General features: G+C 31.1%; 3 protein-coding genes across 10 annotated transcripts in view; 2 read left to right on the top strand and 1 right to left on the bottom strand.

Moving 5' to 3' along the window:
• Positions 1-2,177: 2,177 nt before the first annotated feature.
• LOC134835490 (insulin-like growth factor-binding protein complex acid labile subunit) lies at positions 2,178-3,245 on the top strand (the record flags this gene model as incomplete). Its single annotated transcript, XM_063850369.1, has 1 exon — positions 2,178-3,245. A coding segment is annotated over one exon (1,068 nt), but the record flags the coding sequence as incomplete, so codon positions are not given.
• A 1,514-nt stretch (positions 3,246-4,759) lies between these two features.
• On the bottom strand, positions 4,760-6,427 carry LOC134833888 (autophagy-related protein 101). The gene is made up of 3 exons (XM_063848372.1): positions 6,251-6,427; positions 6,021-6,114; positions 4,760-5,950 (listed from the first exon to the last, which is right to left on the bottom strand). The coding sequence occupies exon 3, from the start codon at positions 5,838-5,840 to the stop codon at positions 5,184-5,186; it is 657 nt and encodes a 218-aa protein (XP_063704442.1). The 5' UTR covers positions 5,841-5,950; positions 6,021-6,114; positions 6,251-6,427; the 3' UTR covers positions 4,760-5,183.
• Positions 6,428-6,579: 152 nt separating this feature from the next.
• The window catches only part of LOC134835614 (inositol hexakisphosphate and diphosphoinositol-pentakisphosphate kinase), a 42,904-nt gene continuing 27,664 nt past the window's right edge, over positions 6,580-21,819 (top strand). For 6 of the 8 annotated variants that reach the window (XM_063850505.1, XM_063850506.1, XM_063850510.1 and 3 more), the window contains exons 1-9: positions 6,580-6,736; positions 7,270-7,611; positions 7,678-8,216; positions 8,275-8,556; positions 8,612-8,800; positions 13,257-13,357; positions 13,574-13,804; positions 14,737-15,797; positions 17,237-17,347. In XM_063850505.1, the coding sequence (XP_063706575.1) occupies positions 6,662-6,736; positions 7,270-7,611; positions 7,678-8,216; positions 8,275-8,556; positions 8,612-8,800; positions 13,257-13,357; positions 13,574-13,804; positions 14,737-15,797; positions 17,237-17,347 (2,931 nt within the window). In that variant the 5' untranslated portion in view covers positions 6,580-6,661. Of the gene's footprint in view, positions 6,737-7,036; positions 7,168-7,269; positions 7,612-7,677; positions 8,217-8,274; positions 8,557-8,611; positions 8,801-13,256; positions 13,358-13,573; positions 13,805-14,736; positions 15,798-17,236; positions 17,348-21,819 lie in introns of those variants that run through there. The other 2 variants (XM_063850507.1, XM_063850509.1) reach the window with 2 other exon arrangements.

Genomic DNA, 21,819 nt, shown 5'->3' on the forward strand with positions numbered 1-21,819 from the left:
CCAGAAAAAGTTTGAAAAATGTCCTAAAAATGGCAAATGCCAAAATCATTTTTGCAGAAAAAGCGATTGTGCAATCACAAATTGTTTATGCTTTCTCTTCTCTCACTTTCAACAAAAAAATTTTCTCTTTACAGAAGTCGTCATCTTGTCTGTTCTTTTTGAGTTCATCTCACTTCACAATTGAAAACAAACAAAAAATAATGGATACTCGTTCGTTGTCACCTACCTCGAGAAAAGAGCTCGTTGATCGTTGCATCGAGTCACTTACTCATGCCTGTCAATGCAAAGACCCAAAATGTGGCCTGTCGTCGTGCATTAAGCTCAAAGAGATTTTGGAGCACACGAAGAAATGTGAGTTGAAGGCCAACGGAGATTGCAAGATGTGTAAACAGCTGATTGCTCTTTGTTGTCATCATGCAAGAAACTGTGAAGAAACTTGCTGTGAAGTACCGTTCTGTCCGAATATTAAGGGATTTTGTGTTGGAACTGAGTAATTTTTTGTATTTTTCGTTGAATGGAAATAAATTATGATTTTTTTTTTGAAATAATTTTTTTTCTTTGAGGAAATTCGAATTTGAAATTTTTTAAGGCGACGCCTTATTTTTTGTAAGTTTTTTTTTCGAAGATATTTAATGCTTTTTTTGAAGAAATTCAAATTTTTTATAATTTTAAATAATTTAAGGCGATGCTTTATTTTTTGTAAATTTTTTTTCGAAGTAATTTAATGCTTTCTTTAAAAAAATTTGAGTTTTTGATAATTTTAAATAATTTAAGGCGATGCTTTAATTTTTTTGTAATATTTTTTTCTAAGTAAGTTAATTCTTTTTTAAAGAAATTCGAATTTTTAATAATTTAAAAATATTTAAGGCGATGCTTTGTTTTTTGTACATTTGTTTTCGAAGTGATTTAATATCTTTTTTTTATGAAATTTGTACGTATTTTTGATAATTAGAATATTTTTAAAGCGACGCTTCATTTTTGTAATTTTTTGAAGTAATTTAATATTTTCTTTTACGAAATTCGTATTTTTGATAATTTGAAATTATTATTATTTTTCATAACTTTTTTTGAAGTAATTTTCTGCTTTTTAAGAAATTATTTTTTTTATAATTTGATTTTTTTAAGGCGACGCTTTATTTTTTATGAAATTTGAAAATGATCACGAAGTGAATTAAAAAAAAAATTAATTACACTTTCTTGAAAAAAATTTAAAAGTACTGTCAACATTTTTGAACATTTTCAAAAGTCTTAAAACTACAATAAAATAAAAATAAAGCGTCGCCTTAAAATTTTGAAATGTTAGCTTTCTAAGAAAAATATGAACTAAATTTCATGTTTGAACAAATGATGACTTAGCGATCGACTGAAATGCAGAAAATTCGCAAGAATCGCAATACTGATAAAAAAAAAGACTTTTTATCAGCAAAACTGCAATTCAAGTTCATTCTCGCCCACGAACATCTCATTGTTGTAATACTTTCAAATGTTGCCATTTCAGTCGATTTCTAACTCTTCGTCTATTCAAACATGAAATTCTTTATAGTTTTTTTGACAATACTTCCCGTGATTCTTTCCTTTCGTCATTATACTCGACCCTATGTCGAAGTTGAATGTGAAACGGAAGGTGAAGTAACAGATTATTCGTGTCATACCAATAAAACTGAAGTCAAGTGCATTTTAAATAACGTTCATCTTCGTGCAACAAAAGATCAACGTTTCATAGGGTATGAAATTGTCTTTTGCTCTAAGGAAGTTTTCTAAACTCGTAATGAGAGAATTTATTTATCAAGGAAGTAGAAAATTCTTTTAAATGAAAATTTACTTAATTTTCTACTTCCTTGATGAATAAAATCCTTCATTCAAAACTTCAATGTTCTCTAATCCGTAGATGGACTCCTCGTTTTGTTATGCTTGAACAACCGGAACTCAGGATCTCCAATGCTGATGCTTACAAATTTACCCATCTTATCATCACGCATTGCTCTTTCCTTTATTTCCCATTTAGCTTATATGGCGATCCATTACCGTATGTAGAGCACATTTTCGTAGAATCCTGTGACACAGCTCAAATAAAACAAAATTTAGGATTTCTTATAATTAGCTCTCTGACAAAATTGAAGTCTTTCACTTATACAAATACAAAACTGAAAGAACTACATTTTCATTCCATTGGAATCCTTAGCAACTTGCTATCCCTCAACTTGAATAACAATTTGATACAACATATCAACCCCTTAGCATTCTCCGGCTTAGGTAATTTACGTGAACTCAATTTGGGAGACAATCACTTGGAAGAAATTCATCAAGATGTGTTCAAGAACTTGGGAAAGTTGCAATATCTGGATCTCTCGAATAATAGATTCAAAACTTTGAACCAACAGATCGTTTCGAGCAACGAAAACTTGCTGCGCTTCAATTTGAATGACAACCAAATTGAAGCTCTTGATCTTCAAGTTCCCCCGAAACTCAAAAAGCTCGAGGTAACAAACAACGAGTTGAAAAATGTAACCTTAGTTGGTAATGGAACTCTAAAATCTCTTCAAGCATCTGGGAATGCAATTAGTGACCTTCAACTTGACCTTGACATTGAACATTTGGATTTGAATTACAACCAAATGGAATCTTTAGAACCCTTACTTCATCTCAACTTAACAAGTCTCCATCTTAGTGAAAATCCACTTGAAAATCTAACGGGCATCAAAAAATTGGTTAAACTCAAAAATCTTTGGTTGGATCGAATTTCAACGAAATTTTCATCTCACATATTTGCTTCGTTAACGAATCTGAAATCACTCTCATTAAGCCAATCACAAATCTCGACATTCGAAGTTGAACCATTGAAGAATTTAAAGAAACTTGTGTCTCTTGATTTGAGTAATGATGAAATCAAAACGTTGGATTACAAGGAGTTAGCAAAGCTGCCATCTTTTAAAAGGTTGATTCTAAACTTTCGTGCCTTTAATTGCTCTTATTTTACGAATATGAGTGATTATTTGCACAATAAGGCAATTTTGATGGTTGATGGAGGTTATTCGGATGAAGAAAATGAATCGTATTATGCGTTTTGTAATGCAAAAGAGACCTCTTCAAATTTCTATGGAATTGTAAGCTTTTTTGTCATTTTTGGCATCATTTTTGGAGCTATTATATTGTTGGGGATAAGGTTTGATTGGAATTTCAACACTACATATCGTATTTTTAGAAATTCAGGCAATAATGTATTAGTTTCGAGTGAAAATCAATAAATTTAAATAAATAAAGCAAAGCATTAAAAATTTAAAGCGACGCCTTATTAATTTTAAATTGGTCTTTCAAGCGTTTTTAAAATGAAATTTGATTATTTGGTTTGGGAAAAGCACAAAAAAGATAAAAAAAATTCAAATTTGAAGCTCTCGTAAAGAAAAATGCTTTCAATTCAAAGGAAATAAAATTTTCATCTTGAAGAATTGAATTTCTCTAATTTGATTCAAAAACTTTCAAAAATCTTTCCAATGAAATTTTTCTCATAAAAAGAACACTAAAATGTCATTCCCTTAGTTTTAAGCTTTAATCCTCCAAAAAATAACAACTTTTTCAATTTAACTTTTGTACCTTACACAGGGCGATGCATATTCATCTCCCCAAATGGGAGTTTAATTCCAGAAGATGCACTTTCTTCAACGCGAATGTAACTTAGTGTTTTATGATTATTATTTCTGTACACGGGAAAGTTTGTCGTGTCTCGTGGAAAAAAATATGTTCTGAAAACAAAACGATGACACTAGTTGCTGATTGTCTCGAAGAATTTTTAATTTAGTTTTTTGAATAAATTTTCTTCTTTTACTCCAACTTTAACTATGAGGTTCAGGTATTCTATTGACTAAATTTCTTCAAGATAACCCAAAATTCAAATGAGTACCGATTTTAATGCTCTTTTAGACAAAAATAGGCTTGAAGTTTTATCTCTAAAGACAGCTGAGAAAATTCTATTTTACATGAGCTAAAAATTTTTAAAGTAAAGCAACGACTTTTTAAAACTTTTAACCATTATTCGCTCAATTTTGGTGCAAATTTCGTAGATTTTACCAAGTACTTTTAAACTAAAGGTTATTTTGTAAGAAATTTGATCGCTTTCATAAAATTTTCAATTAAATTTTTGTAAATTTTTAAAGTAAAGCAACGACTTTTTAAATTTTTAACCATTATTCACTCAATTTTGGAGCGAAATTTGTAAATTTTTTCGAGTACTTTTAAATCTAAGGTTTTTTTGTAAGAAATTTCATGACTTTTATAAACATTTTAAATACATTCTTGTAAATTTTTGAAGTAAAGCAACGACTTTAAATTTTTAACCATAATTCTTTCACTTGTTGAGCAAATTTCATCAATTTTATGAAGTATTTTTAAATCAAAGGATATTTTGTGAGATATTTGATACCTCTCATAAATTTTTTAAATACATTTTTAAAGTAAAGCAACGCCTTTTTTAAATTTTTAACCATAATTCACTCACTTTTTGAGCAAGTTTCATAAATTTGTTATCAAGTACTTTTAAATCAAAGGTTATTTTGTGAGAAATTTGATTGCTTCCATAAAATTTTTAAATAAATTTTTTAAGTAAAGCAACGCCTTTTTTTAATTTTTTTTAAACGTATTTTAGTCAATTTTAAAGAACGTACGTAACTTTTTTTCACATCACAATTCATTATTTGACGCTAAATTAAGTTTTTCAATAAATTCAAGAAAATTTCAACACCTGAAAAAAAGGTAAGGAAACGCCTTTTTTATTTTTAAAACATTTTTTTATTTTTGAATTTTTTTTTAAGATTTGTTTTTTAAATTTTAAACAAATTTTGGATTTTTGCATCACTCATACTCGGTATTTTTATATTTTTTTTTTACAATTTACAAATTTTCTTTCATTTACACATTCCATTGACTGACTGGAAACTTAAAAGCTACCTTTTTAAAAATAATAAATTTAATTTGCGAAATTAAAACTATAAAAATTTAAGACATTTATTTGCATTTCAATTCAAATTCTGTGATCGCACGTTCGTTTTATTGCGGAAAAAGGGGGAAAAATGGGGAGACATCAATTAAACAAAGCGACTATTTCTCTAGATTTTCACATTTATATTTTTTCTTTCGAGCAAATTTAGAAGTTGAATTCGTACCTGACCACAAACGAGCAGTAAAACTAGTCACAACGAGAGCGTATCCTTGATCAGCTTCTTCATCGTATTGCTGACAGATGGCGTCGTAGCGCTCGTCGTATTGAACTTGCATTTAAACAAATACGGCTGCACATCCTCGTACGTCGTGTCAAAAATCAAATCCAGTTCCGACTGATTCGGCATTTTGGGCACATAATCATGGCGATTCATCACTTCGGCGATATAAAGCACCTTGTCAGCGAGCATGTCGCCAACGCGTTCGCGGCACATTTGACGCTCATCCTCCGTCCCCAAATTGATCAGTTCGAGCCGAATTGTCCAAACTTCCCACGGAATCGATTCCTGCTGAAACGGCCAGCGACTTTTCTTCTTCTGGAAAAATTCTAGGCTAATTTGTCCGCTGCCCGAACTTTCGCTGCTGCGCAATTGCTCGCTGAACGTGTTAATTTCGCGTTTTATGGTGCGATCCAGCGCATCGGAGGTGCAACAAACGTACGTAAAGTCAATGTAATCGCAATCGACATCCGCATAACCGATCGTGCTGACGGAATAACTCGCCTCGCCCGTGTACATGAACTTGCCGAGACTCCGATGGAACAATACCGTGTGGAAGATACTCGCAACGGCCTCATCTACCTGACAACTCTCCATTGTGAGCTCGAAAATCTGCGAACGAGCGTTCATTTTTCAGGTTTTTTTTAATTTTCGTAAGTAACGAACATCAAATTTGACGAAAATTGTGAGAAAAAAATCAAAAATTCATCATTTTTTTAGGGATTCGGAGCAAAAACGAGCTAAAACGACAAAAATTACGCTGTAAAAATAGTTTTACAAAATAAACAGTGATAAGAGAGTGAAACTTACCTGTGAGAGACGACTTCCTTATGCGTCGAAATTCGTGTCTGATGCAATATTTCTGTCAAAAATCATCAGCACCCAAATTTTTTTAAAAAAATTTCTACAAAAAAATAAAATTTTTAATGAAAATCGAAAATTTTCCACAAAAAAATCGAAAAAACGACCAAAGCAATGAAAGGGAAAATTTCCAAACAAAGAATCAGCTGTGCAAAAAAAATAAATTGCGTCCAATTTACCTTTTTACGTCTTTTTTGTGTCACTTTGACGGCGTTTCCTTAATATAATGCGTGATGCGGCGCTAAAAACTAATTAAATTACTTCTTAAATTAACTTAAAACTTAATTATCACTGTTTAAATTGGTAAAAAATTAATATTTTTCTTGTGTTTTTGAGTAGAATGTACGAACTAATGATGTCAAAAGTGCTTCCCTCCCCAAATTCATACTTTACATCCCTAACTTTGTTCATTTTTTTCAGCCAATCACCATTTACCAGCCCAGGATTGGTCCAAATCCCGTCGAATCCCGGCAGGGAAGTCATTGTTTTGATTAAAAGCGACGTGAAAAGCGCAAAAAGCAGTGAAAAAATCCATTTTTCTTGGAACGAGGTCCCGCAAAGCCGTAGAAATAGATCAACAAAGCAGAAAAATGTCCTACACAGAGCTGGAAAGCGGATATCAGGAAGCTCGTGCGGAAAAGCCTGGATTTTTCGTTGGAGATTCGGTACGTCAGATACGGAGAAAAAATCGGTTCTTATGCAATTCTTGGGGATTTTTGACGAAATTTATGGGTGTCGTTATCTTATCTCGGCATCTCGTGCTGAAAATCGGCGCCTTGAGCTACTTGAAGATGATAAATTTATGAAAAAAATTTTTTTTTGCGAAATTTTTCGGGGTTGCGATGACTTTTGTGTGTATTGATTTTCCTTTATGTGAAATTTATGTCAACAAACACCGGATGAGTGACGAACGATGAACGTGGCGCACAAAAATTAAGCAAAAATTGCGAAGAAATAACGTTTCTAATAGAATCGAGTGACGAAAAAAAAGTTATTTTTGGCATTAGAGGCGGAATTTCATCAAAAATCGTTCGAAAAAGGGTCCGCACGGTAAAAATACGCATTAACAGCTGTTTTTGGTGTCGCCAAATTCAAGGTCATCCCTAATTAATACAATTTTTGATCGAAATTCATCAAAATTCTTCATAAAATTGCTTGATTTTGTTAAAAAAATAATTTTTCAATTTTTTTCTTGTAGGACATGTACGACCAAAGTGACGGAGGCGGGATGGATTCCGATTGCAGTGGTTCCTCGTCAAATTCAGGCAAACAAGTGATTGTTGGCATATGTGCCATGGCGAAAAAAACCCAATCTAAGCCGATGAAAGAGATTTTATCGCGGATTCAGGAGTTCGAGTTCATCCGAATGGTGATTTTTCCGGAAGAAGTCATCCTGAAGGAGCCCGTCGAAAATTGGCCTCTTTGTGATTGCCTAATTTCCTTCCATTCAAAGGGATTTCCGCTCGACAAAGCTGTCAAATATGCTCAACTGAGGAGTCCGTTGCTCATTAACAATCTTCACATGCAATTCGATATAATGGTAAAAATTTTTCCGTAAATTTGAATTTTTTACTAACAAAAAAAATTTTTTTTTCTACACGTCAAGGATCGAAGAAAGGTCTATAAATTATTGGAAGAGAACGGAATTAGTATTCCGCGGTATGCGGTGCTCGACAGAGACTCTCCCGACCCCAAACATCACGAGCTGATCGAAAGTGAGGATCACGTCGAAGTCAATGGAGTCGTTTTTAACAAGCCTTTCGTGGAAAAACCCGTTTCCGCGGAAGATCACAACATTTATATCTACTATCCGACATCGGCGGGCGGCGGAAGTCAACGACTTTTTCGCAAAATTGGCAGTAGAAGCAGCGTTTATTCGCCGGAGAGTCGCGTGAGGAAGACTGGATCGTTTATTTACGAGGATTTCATGCCGACTGATGGGACCGATGTCAAAGTTTATACCGTGGGACCCGATTATGCGCATGCCGAGGCGAGAAAAAGTCCCGCTTTGGATGGAAAGGTCGAAAGGGACAGCCAGGGAAAAGAAATTCGGTATCCGGTGATTTTGAGTAATCAGGAAAAAATGATTTCACGGAAGGTTTGTCTCGCGTTTCAACAAACTGTGTGCGGTTTTGACCTTTTACGGTGAGAAATTCATTAAAAATTAAAAAATTTCATTAAATTTATTTTTTTTTATTTTTAGGGCAAGCGGAAAATCCTTCGTATGCGACGTAAATGGCTTTAGTTTCGTCAAAAACAGTCAAAAGTATTACGATGATTGTGCAAAAATTCTCGGAAACATGATTTTGCGTGAATTAGCGCCCACACTTCACATTCCATGGTCAATTCCGTTTCAGCTGGACGACCCGCCGATCGTGCCAACGACTTTTGGGAAGATGATGGAGTTGAGATGTGTCGTTGCCGTGATCAGACACGGCGATCGGACTCCAAAGCAGAAGATGAAGTTGGAAGTTAGACATCAAAGGTGATTTTTTTCTTTTGAAAATTGATTTTTTCTTAAAAAAAAATTTTTTTTTTAGATTTTTTGATATTTTTGAAAAATATGACGGATATAAACAAGGTGCCATAAAACTTAAGAAACCAAAGCAACTGCAAGAAATTTTGGATATTACGCGATCGTTATTGGTTGAAATTCAGACGAAACAGGCAGATCCGGAAATTGAGGAGAAGCAAGGGAAACTTGAACAGCTCAAAAGTGTGCTGGAAATGTAAGTTTTTGATTTTTTTGAGGCAAAAAAAAATTTTTTTAATGCATTTCGATGAAAAATTTGAAGGAAAATTTTTGAATGTGCACTGGGTCCAAAATTTTAAATGTATATTGGGGCAAAACTGTAAATTGAATTTTAAAAGATATTAGATTTTTAAACTAAAGTGAGGATTTAGAATATTTTTTGATATAAAATAGTAAAATATGTATTGGGAAAAATCCAAAATGTGCATTAGGTCTAAGTACGATTTTACCATATGAGGAGCAAAAATCGTACTTTTTTTCTCAAGTCAATTTTCAACCAAGCAAATATTGATATCTGATCGATTTTTGGTCAAATAGAAAAAAGTACGATTTTATCATATGAGGAGCAAAAATCGTACTTTTTTTCTCAAGTCAATTTTCAACCAATTTTTGATGGGTTTCAAAGCTAAAAATTAATAAATATGCATTCTAAAGTTGATTTCCATTGATATCTGATCGATTTTTGGTCAAATAGAAAAAAGTACGATTTTATCATATGAGGAGCAAAAATCGTACTTTTTTTCTCAAGTCACTTTTCAACCAACTTTTGATGGGTTTCAAAGCTAAAAATTAATAAATATTCATTCTAAAGTTGATTTCCATTGATATCTGATCGATTTTTGGTCAAATAGAAAAAAGTACGATTTTATCATATGAGGAGCAAAAATCGTACTTTTTTTCTCAAGTCACTTTTCAACCAACTTTTGATGGGTTTCAAAGCTAAAAATTAATAAATATTCATTCTAAAGTTGATTTCCATTGATATCTGATCGATTTTTGGTCAAATAGAAAAAAGTACGATTTTATCATATGAGGAGCAAAAATCGTACTTTTTTTCTCAAGTCACTTTTCAACCAAATTTTGATGGGTTTCAAAGCTAAAAATTAATAAATATTCATTCTAAAGTTGATTTCCATTGATATCTGATCGATTTTTGGTCAAATAGAAAAAAGTACGATTTTATCATATGAGGAGCAAAAATCGTACTTTTTTTCTCAAGTCACTTTTCAACCAAATTTTGATGGGTTTCAAAGCTAAAAATTAATAAATATTCATTCTAAAGTTGATTTCCATTGATATCTGATCGATTTTTGGTCAAATAGAAAAAAGTACGATTTTATCATATGAGGAGCAAAAATCGTACTTTTTTTCTCAAGTCACTTTTCAACCAAATTTTGATGGGTTTCAAAGCTAAAAATTAATAAATATTCATTCTAAAGTTGATTTCCATTGATATCTGATCGATTTTTGGTCAAATAGAAAAAAGTACGATTTTATCATATGAGGAGCAAAAATCGTACTTTTTTTCTCAAGTCACTTTTCAACCAAATTTTGATGGGTTTCAAAGCTAAAAATTAATAAATATTCATTCTAAAGTTGATTTCCATTGATATCTGATCGATTTTTGGTCAAATAGAAAAAAGTACGATTTTATCATATGAGGAGCAAAAATCGTACTTTTTTTCTCAAGTCACTTTTCAACCAAATTTTGATGGGTTTCAAAGCTAAAAATTAATAAATATTCATTCTAAAGTTGATTTCCATTGATATCTGATCGATTTTTGGTCAAATAGAAAAAAGTACGATTTTATCATATGAGGAGCAAAAATCGTACTTTTTTTCTCAAGTCACTTTTCAACCAAATTTTGATGGGTTTCAAAGCTAAAAATTAATAAATATTCATTCTAAAGTTGATTTCCATTGATATCTGATCGATTTTTGGTCAAATAGAAAAAAGTACGATTTTATCATATGAGGAGCAAAAATCGTACTTTTTTTCTCAAGTCACTTTTCAACCAAATTTTGATGGGTTTCAAAGCTAAAAATTAATAAATATGCATTCTAAAGTTGATTTCCATTGATATCTGATCGATTTTTGGTCAAATAGAAAAAAGTACGATTTTATCATATGAGGAGCAAAAATCGTACTTTTTTTCTCAAGTCACTTTTCAACCAAATTTTGATGGGTTTCAAAGCTAAAAATTAATAAATATGCATTCTAAAGTTGATTTCCATTGATATCTGATCGATTTTTGGTCAAATAGAAAAAAGTACGATTTTATCATATGAGGAGCAAAAATCGTACTTTTTTTCTCAAGTCACTTATCAACCAAATTTTGATGGGTTTCAAAGCTAAAAATTAATAAATATTCATTCTAAAGTTGATTTCCATTGATATCTGATCGATTTTTTTGAAAAAAGTACGATTTTAAATATGAGGAGCAAAAAGTACGATTTTATCATATGAGGAGCAAAAATCGTACTTTTTTTCTCAAGTCACTTTTCAACCAAATTTTGATGGGTTTCAAAGCTAAAAGTTAATAAATATGCATGCTAAAGTTGATTTCCATCGATATCTGATCGATTTTTGGTCAAATAGAAAAAAGTACGATTTTATCATATGAGGAGCAAAAATCGTACTTTTTTTCTCAAGTCACTTTTCAACCAAATTTTGATGGGTTTCAAAGCTAAAAATTAATAAATATTCATTCTAAAGTTGATTTCCATTGATATCTGATCGATTTTTGGTCAAATAGAAAAAAGTACGATTTTATCATATGAGGAGCAAAAATCGTACTTTTTTTCTCAAGTCACTTTTCAACCAATTTTTGATGGGTTTCAAAGGTAAAAATTAATAAATATGCATTCTAAAGTTGATTTCCATTGATATCTGATCGATTTTTGGTCAAATAGAAAAAAGTACGATTTTATCATATGAGGAGCAAAAATCGTACTTTTTTTCTCAAGTCACTTTTCAACCAAATTTTGATGGGTTTCAAAGCTAAAAGTTAATAAATATGCATTCTAAAGTTGATTTCCATTGATATCTGATCGATTTTTGGTCAAATAGAAAAAAGTACGATTTTATCATATGAGGAGCAAAAATCGTACTTTTTTTCTCAAGTCACTTTTCAACCAAATTTTGATGGGTTTCAAAGCTAAAAATTAATAAATATGCATTCTAAAGTTGATTTCTATTGATATCTGATCGATTTTTGGTCAAATTGAAAAAAGTACGATTTTATCATATGAGGAGCAAAAATCGTACTTTTTTTCTCAAGTCACTTTTCAACCAAATTTTGATGGGTTTCAAAGCTAAAAATTAATAAATATTCATTCTAAAGTTTATTTCCATTGATATCTGATCGATTTTTTGTCAAATAGAAAAAAGTACGATTTTATCATATGAGGAGCAAAAATCGTACTTTTTTCTCAAGTCACTTTCCAACCAAATTTTGATGGGTTTCAAAGCTAAAAATTAATAAATATTCATTCTAAAGTTGATTTCCATTGATATCTGATCGATTTTTGGTCAAATAGAAAAAAGTACGATTTTATCATATGAGGAGCAAAAATCGTACTTTTTTTCTCAAGTCACTTTTCAACCAAATTTTGATGGGTTTCAAAGCTAAAAATTAATAAATATTCATTCTAAAGTTGATTTCCATTGATATCTGATCGATTTTTGGTCAAATAGAAAAAAGTACGATTTTATCATATGAGGAGCAAAAATCGTACTTTTTTTCTCAAGTCACTTTTCAACCAAATTTTGATGGGTTTCAAAGCTAAAAATTAATAAATATTCATTCTAAAGTTGATTTCCATTGATATCTGATCGATTTTTGGTCAAATAGAAAAAAGTACGATTTTATCATATGAGGAGCAAAAATCGTACTTTTTTTCTCAAGTCACTTTTCAACCAAATTTTGATGGGTTTCAAAGCTAAAAGTTAATAAATATGCATTCTAAAGTTGATTTCCATTGATATCTGATCGATTTTTGGTCAAATAGAAAAAAGTACGATTTTATCATATGAGGAGCAAAAATCGTACTTTTTTTCTCAAGTCACTTTCCAACCAAATTTTGATGGGTTTCAAAGCTAAAAGTTAATAAATATTCATTCTAAAGTTGATTTCCATTGATATCTGATCGATTTTTGGTCAAATAAAAAAAAGTACGATTTATCATATGAGGAGCAAAAATCGTACTTTTTTTCTCAAGTCAATTTTGATGGGTTTCAAAGCTAAAAGTTAATAAATATGCATTCTAAAGTTGATTTCTATTGATATCTGATCGATTTTTGGTCAAATAGAAAAAAGTACGATTTTATCATATGAGGAGCAAAAATCGTACTTTTTTTCTCAAGTCACTTTTCAACCAAATTTTGATGGGTTTCAAAGCTAAAAGTTAATAAATATGCATTCTAAAGTTGATTTCCATTGATATCTGATCGATTTTTGGTCAAATAGAAAAAAATATTCATTGAAAAAATTTTTAAATGTGCATTGGGCAAAAAAATTAATTTACGCTAAAATTCGCCTTGGGCAGACATTTCAAAATGTGCATTGGGTCAAATCAAATTCTTCAAAATCGAAATGCAAAATAAAAATTTTTTAACATTTTTAATTAATTTTCTTTAAAAATTTTCACAGGTACGGTCACTTTTCCGGCATAAATCGCAAAGTACAGATGAAATACCAACCAAAGGGTCGCCCACGCGGATCAAGTTCTGATGATGGTAACAATCATTCCAGTACGTTAGGGATGACTTTAACTAAACAAGTGTCTCGTAACCAAATTACTCCTACTTGCTAATTATTGTGTCACACGCTTTTAAATATTTCCTTGCACACACTCGCATGTTGCTTGTTGACTTCTCGCATCCCTTTCTGTATTTGTAACTCTTTATGTTCTTCCAAACTTGATTTTTTGAGTCAAAAATTAATTTTTTTCGCGGATTTTTTTTTAGATACACCCAAAGAACCATCTCTCGTGTTGATTTTGAAATGGGGAGGAGAATTAACGCCCGCAGGACGAATTCAAGCGGAAGAATTGGGAAGAATGTTTCGTTGTATGTACCCGGGAGGGCAAAGTAAGGGTCTCGGAGGCGACGGATTAGGCTTGTTACGACTTCATTCGACGTTCCGACATGACTTGAAGATTTATGCTTCGGATGAGGGACGCGTTCAAATGACTGCTGGTAAGAAATTTTTTCTTTAAATTAAAATTAAATAAAATTAAAATTAAAATTAAAATTAAAATTAAAATTAAAATTAAAATTAAAATTAAAATTAAAATTAAAATTAAAATTAAAATTAAAATTAAAATTAAAATTAAAATTAAAATTAAAATTAAAATTAAAATTAAAATTAAAATTAAAATTAAAATTAAAATTAAAAATTAAAAATTAAAAATTAAAATTATTAAAATTATTAAAATTATTAAAATTATTAAAATTATTAAAATTATTAAAATTATTAAAATTATTAAAATTATTAAAATTATTAAAATTATTAAAATTATTAAAATTATTAAAATTATTAAAATTATTAAAATTATTAAAATTATTAAAATTATTAAAATTATTAAAATTATTAAAATTATTAAAATTATTAAAATTATTAAAATTATTAAAATTATTAAAATTATTAAAATTATTAAAATTATTAAAATTATTAAAATTATTAAAATTATTAAAATTATTAAAATTATTAAAATTATTAAAATTATTAAAATTATTAAAATTATTAAAATTATTAAAATTATTAAAATTATTAAAATTATTAAAATTATTAAAATTATTAAAATTATTAAAATTATTAAAATTATTAAAATTAAAATTATTAAAATTATTAAAATTATTAAAATTATTAAAATTATTAAAATTATTAAAATTATTAAAATTATTAAAATTATTAAAATTATTAAAATTATTAAAATTATTAAAAATTATTAAAAATTATTAAAAATTATTAAAAATTATTAAAATTATTAAAATAATTAAAATTATTAAAAATTATTATAAATTATTGAAATTATTAAAATTATTAAAATTATTAAAATTATTAAAATTATTAAAATTATTAAAATTATTATTAAAATTTAAAATTAATAAAAAATTATTTTTTTCAGCTGCTTTCGCCAAAGGCCTACTCGCTCTCGAAGGGGAATTAACGCCAATTTTAGTGCAAATGGTAAAAAGTGCCAACACCAATGGCTTACTTGACAACGATTGCGAATCCAGCAAATACCAAAACATGGCAAAAGCAAAATTACACGAACTCATGCAAACTGACCGCGAATTCACAGCAGAAGATCGCGAACAAATCAATCCCGGCAACTCGATCAGCATCAACCAAGCGTTAGATTACGTTAAAAATCCCGTAAAATGTTGCGCACATTGCCATGCGCTAATTCAATCGCTCATCGCCATCGTGACAATCAAAAAGGACGACCCAAAAACGAAGGAAGCCGTTTTATATCACGGCGAAACGTGGGAACTGATGATGCGACGTTGGTCCAAAATCGAAAAAGACTTTTACAGCAAAAATAAGTACGACATCTCGAAAATTCCCGACATTTACGACTGCATCAAGTACGATTTGCAACACAACCAGCACACGTTGCAATTCGATCAGGCCGAAGAATTGTACGTTTACGCCAAATATCTCGCTGACATCGTAATTCCGCAGGAATATGGCTTAACAGTCCCCGAAAAACTGACAATCGGTCAAGGGATTTGCACGCCTTTGTTGAAAAAAATTCGCACAGACCTCCAACGAAACATTGGCGAAGCAGCGGGCGAGGAAAATGTCAACATGCTCAATCCGCAATACAGTCAGGGGGTTTCGTCGCCGGGAAGACATGTTCGAACGCGATTATATTTCACGAGCGAAAGTCACATTCATTCGTTGCTGACTGTTTTGAGACACGGGCCGCTGCTGGATATGACGTCAGATGAACAATGGCGACGCGCCATGGAATATGTCTCGATGGTCTCCGAGCTGAACTACATGTCGCAAATTGTGATAATGCTCTATGAGGATCCCAATAAAAATCCGTGCAGCGACGAAAGATTTCACATCGAGTTGCATTTCAGTCCGGGCGTGAATTGTTGCGTGCAGAAAAATTTACCGCCGGGACCCGGGTTTAGACCGCACAGTAGAAATGATTCCGTGACGTCGAAGAGTAATGTGAGTTTTTGATTTTTTTTTTTTGAGAACAATTTTTAATCTTTTTATAACTCAAAACTGCCAAAAAATTGAAACTGAAAAAAAAAATTTTCTTTGACATAGTTTTGTTTTAAAAACTAAATCAAGAGAAAAAAAAACTGTCAAAAACTGTGTCAAAGCAATTTTTGTCAAATCTTGCTCCAAATGGATTGAAATTTGTCAGAGGGCTCTAATTTATCATTTTTAATCATTTTATAACTCAAAACTGCCAAAAAATTGAAACTGAAAAAAATTTTTTCTTTGACATAGTTTTGTTTTAAAAACTAAATCAAGAGCAAAAAAACTGTGTCAAAAACTGTGTCAAAGCTATTTTTGTCAAATCTTGCTCCAAATGGATTGAAATTTGTCAGAGGGCTCTAATTTATCATTTTTAATCATTTTATAACTTAAAACTGCCAAAAAATTGAAACTGAAACAAATTTTTTTCTTTGACATAGTTTTGTTTTAAAAACTAAATCAAGAGCAAAAAAACTGTGTCAAAAACTGTGTCAAAGCTATTTTTGTCAAATCTTGCTCCAAATGAATAGAAATTTGTCAGAGGGCTCTAATTTATCATTTTTAATCATTTTATAACTTAAAACTGCCAAAAAATTGAAACTGAAAAAAAATTTTTTCTTTGACATAGTTTTGTTTTAAAAACTAAATCAAGAGCAAAAAAACTGTGTCAAAAACTGTGTCAAAGCCATTTTTGTCAAATCTTGCTCCAAATGAATAGAAATTTGTCAGAGGGCTCTAATTTATCATTTTTAATCATTTTATAACTCAAAACTGCCAAAAAATTGAAACTGAAAAAAATTTTTTTCTTTGACATAGTTTTGTTTTAAAAATTAAATCAAGAGCAAAAAAACTGTGTCAAAAACTGTGTCAAAGCAATTTTTGTCAAATCTTGCTCCAAATGGATAGAAATTTGTCAGAGGGCTCTAATTCATCATTTTTAATCATTTTATAACTCAAAACTGCCAAAAAATTGAAACTGAAAAAAATTTTTTCTTTGACATAGTTTTGTTTTAAAAACTAAATCAAGAGCAAAAAAACTGTGTCAAAAACTGTGTCAAAGCCATTTTTGTCAAATCTTGCTCCAAATGGATTGAAATTTGTCAGAGGGCTCTAATTCATCATTTTTAATCATTTTATAACTCAAAACTGCTAAAAAATTGAAACTGAAAACAAATTTTTCCTTTGACATAGTTTTGTTTTAAAAACTAAATCAAGAGCAAAAAAAAACTGTGTCAAAGCCATTTTTGTCAAATCTTGTTCCAAATGGGTAAAAATTTGTCAGAGGGCTCTAATTTATCATTTTTAATCATTTTATAACTCAAAACTGCCAAAAAATTAAAACTGAAAAAAATATAGTGACTTAATATATTTGAATTTCTTCACATATTTTTTTTGTGCTTTAGAGTGGCGAAGAAGAACTCGTTGTGAACAAAATTGAAGAAGAAAGTGATCGAAACGACACAACGCCTGAAGATGATTTCTACCCTACCAACAGTCGCTTCGAAAAGTTACCGGTAAGTGCAAAATTATTTCTTATTTTTCTCAAATCTTCTTAATTAACAAACTCCAATTGTAATTTCGGAGCTAAAGGCGATGCTGAACGCGTTGAATTCTCCTCCGTCATCGAATCTCCGTCAATATCTCCAATCAACTCCTTTCTCAATTGTCGCAATTTCCTTTCTCTTTGCTTCTGAATCCTTCGAAAGCATTTTTTGATGATCGTAGCGCCAAATCTCCCGGTTATCAAGTACAAAACTTCCATAATACTGATAAGACTTCCTCCCGTAATGAGTGCTACAATGCCTCCTAAGCTACTGAGCAAATCATACCACGTGGAAATCATTTTCTGCTCGAATTCTTTGACAAATTTGTCGCCGTAGTAGATGTGAATGATACTTTGACGCGTCGGATCGACACGAACTGGAGGTCGATCTCGCCCAAAAACGTCGATGTAACTGACTTCACGAATAACGGTGGCGGTTGTTTCAATTTCGTATCGCAAATAATCGCAAGTTGGATAGCAATCGACGCAATTTGGGTTGAGAATTGTGTAGTCATAGGTGTTTGTGTCGGAATTTATCCATTTTTCTATAAAAAATTAAGTTTTAAGAAATTTTTCAATGGAAATTAAGGAAATTTTTACCGTGAAACCGAATAAGACACAAAAGATCCGCCAAATCGCAGTACGTGGCATTATGAAGGACAGTCATCGATGGCGGCGTGCATCCACACATGCGAATGATGTCACTTAGGCGACACGCGAGGATACATTCCCCATAGGTGTAATAACTTTTATGAACAACCGTCACTTCGTCATCGAAAACGCAATTACGAATGCTTGAATGAACACTTCGGAGCTCGGCATCAGCTCTAACGTACTTTGGAAAGAGCTGAATGTACGATTGAGTTCCCATTGCGACAAAAGCCTCGCGAATTGCGCCATTTGTGACGTCTGGGAAGTCTTTATTGTTGAAAATTTGAATCTACAAAACAAGATTTTTACACTTTTTTACTTGAGCAGGGTTTGATACAAAAAATGTGCATTGGGACAAAAATATTTAATGTGAATTGGGGTAAAAATTTTAAAATTTCAACTGGGGCGAAATTTTTAAATGTGTTTTGGGTAAACATTTTTAAATATGCATTGGGTCAAAGTTTTTGAATCCGCTTTGGGTCAAAAATCTTGAATGTGCATTGGGACAAAAATTTTAAAAGGTCAACTGGGACAAATTTCGAGTGTATAATACTTAAAATATGCACTGGGATGAAAAATCCAGTAATAGCGAATATCAAAATTAACCCATTATACAACTGGATTTTTCATCCCAGTGCATATTTTAACTTTTTAAAGTATTAAACAGTCAAAATTTGCCCCAGTTGACATTTTGAAATATTTGTCCCAATGCACATTCAAGATTTTTGACCCAAAGCGGATTTAAAAACTTTGAACTAATGCACATTTAAAATCTTTGACCCAATGCATAATTGTAAATTTTTACCCAAAACACATTTAAAAATTTCGCCCCAATTTACATTAAATATTTTTGTCCCAATGCACATTTTTTGTATCAAACCCTGCTCAAATCGTAGAATTCGTTAAACAGCAACCATTTTTTCGCTATACAGCAGTTTCGTTCAATAAGTAGTACTTACACAGGTATCAAAAGTGTTTGTCAGAGTAATAACATCGTCCTCGGGAGTGTAATCAACAACAACTGAAAGCCCAGGAAATTTTAATTCAGCATTTGAGAAAGTTGTTCTCGCTTTTCTGACATAAGGAGCTTCTTCTAGTTCAAGTGCGCGCCTAAAAAATTATTTTTCAAAAAAAAAAATTCATAGAAAAATCGATAAAAACTCACGCCAATTCCTCAATTGATGGTCGAATATAGTTAAAAATGCAACAATCTCCAGCATAAGATCGTCTTGGCTCAAAAACTTCCGAACAATTGACTTCCTTATCCAACCAGGCACAAAAAACTAAGATGTCACTGCATGGTACCTGAATTTCAGCCAAAATTTGCCTTATGGGGTATGTCCCGTTGAAGATTAAACGCAGTGCATTATGGAGTTTAGCTAGTCCCGCGGAGTCCTGCGGAGCGCTAAAGTCGATCAAATGAACGAGAATTTTGATTTCTTCGTGAATTTCTTCGACACTTGTGCCAAATTCGAAATTTAACTCTTTTTGCTTTGCAAATCTGAAAAGAAAAATTATTTTATAAAAGATTTTGTGAGGTAAAATAATTATTTTTACATAAATTCAGCAAATTTCATAGTCTTGCGTTTGCTAAAGCGGTTCGCCATACAGATAGAAACCGCTGGAAACGTAATCTCATCGACTTTACGCTTCGAGGGAATTTCCGAAATGGCGGTCGGTGCTTCGAAATAATTTGCCAAGTTTGAGGCGATTGTATAAGCTGAACCGAAAGTGAATCCTAAAATAACTGCGGTCCAGATAACTCGTTCAAGCAATACTCGATTCGATTCAGCGAGGAATTTGTATCCATGGAGATCCGTTTGGAGAAAATAGTTACGTAATGGCGTCAAGCGTTCGCCCCACGTTTGAGCGAATGATCGACGACGCTCTCGATGCATTTTTTAAGTTGTCCTTCAAATGACCTTTACAGTTAAATTCACTTCTAAAAGCTTTTCTTTAAGCTTCTCAACCGAAAATGACGAAAAATCAAAGAAATTTTCCTTTAAATACAAGAAAACAGGACCTCCCGTAACTTTGTTGTTAGTAATTTTGTGGGAGGTGAACTCATTTATCATTTTTTGTGATTGAATTTTTGACTGACTTATTTTCGGCTGGCTTTGTGATGCGCCGTTATAGTGCAATTCAAAACCGCGCCTTATGCGAAATGGTAAAACAAACGGATGGATGAGCAAATTAAATAAAAAGGAATTCGATAGGGGCACATTTTACATAGAAAATAAAAGTCATGCATTTATGCGTTGTGCTGAACTTGAAAGCAGCAGACAATCGAAACGGAATATAAATAATAGGATGGTGATATATGTAATTTAATAATAAGTTGCGTGAAGGATGCGGTCCATGTTAGAAGAGAAACGAAATTTTAGTAAGTTTTTAACTTTGTCTATTTCAATTTTAATTTATTGAAATTTTAAGGAAATTTTATTAAATGAAACCAAATCTTCTAAAAATATTTTAGAACCTGAGAAACGAATATTAATATCAAGCCCAAGTGAGAGCCTCTATATGAGAAAATTTTCCAACAAGTAAAAAAATTTTATAGCAACCATTGACTTTCTTGAGTTTTTCATGAAAAAGAAAAAACATTCATTCTTATCGAAACTGTTGAACTCTCAGCAAGCAAAAATCAAAAAATTCCGAAATTTCCATTTAAGGCAAATTCACAGGAACGACATCAACTCATCCAATCTTACTTTAAAGAAGTGCATGACTTCTTTGAGGAAACCAACTATAAACACAAAGCTTATGAAACCATAAATTTCAAATTTAAGCAGCTACAAATCTAATGAACAAGTCTCGTAACAAGGCATGGATAACGAGATAATTTTCTCTATTTTACAAGATTAACCATTCAACATCAATTAATTAATGGAATTGACACCCTTCCGATAATCGCCAGTTTTTTGAAGGAGAACAGAAAAATTATTTAAATGTCGTCCCTAAAAATTTTATTTGTCCCCGTCCTTTCACTAGACCAAGTATACCATAAGCGATAGGTCAGATTGATGTAAAACATCCTTGTTTTTAGTTAATATAGAAGAGGAAAAAAATCAGTTGATCACAATAGGTCTTCGGACCGCAGTGAGCATCTTCAAACCTAATATAATATTTACAAAGAAGATTCAAGCAAGTTTAATTGAAAACTATTTAATCGAAAACGTTCAGTTTCAATGTTAATCCAACGACTTCGCTTGAAGTTCATTTTCAAGCAAAAAACTAACTGATTTGAACTAAATACATAACAGATTTGTCACTGAAGTAGCCTGAACTATCTTGCTTAAACCTCCAAGAAGTGCAATATACGACTCTGTGTGGCATAAAGGATTGAATTATTTTAACAAAATGACTGTGATATTAAAGACTATGATAGTTTAGAGATTTTTAAAGTTAAGGCAAAGCAATATGTGATAAACGAAATAAGAATATGAAAAAGTGATATTAAACGAACTAGCCAAAAAACCGTCGCAATATCATCGTAAATGATGGAAAGAAATACAACAACAACAAACCTAATTCAATTTGAAAGAAAATTTCATTCTATGAAAGATTTGTCTCTTTCAACTTGGATGTCATCATACATCCACAACCCACCCGAACATCAAATTCCTACTTCCAATAAATAAATATCTAACCATATAGTTTTGTCATTAATAATTTTACGCTAAAGTTCATCATTATATCCACAATGAATAACAACAAAACACATGCCATAGTCACAAAACAATAATAATAACAATAAAGTCCAATTTGATCCATAACTTTAACGAAAGTAGA

This window comes from Culicoides brevitarsis, chromosome 3, assembly GCF_036172545.1.
Source record: "Culicoides brevitarsis isolate CSIRO-B50_1 chromosome 3, AGI_CSIRO_Cbre_v1, whole genome shotgun sequence".
Lineage (NCBI taxonomy): Eukaryota > Metazoa > Arthropoda > Insecta > Diptera > Ceratopogonidae > Culicoides > Culicoides brevitarsis.

Bases quoted from the DNA above. Each gene is read 5' to 3' on its own strand.
- LOC134833888 (XM_063848372.1), bottom strand. From the start codon at position 5,840: ATGAACGCTCGTTCGCAGATTTTCGAGCTCACAATGGAGAGTTGTCAG.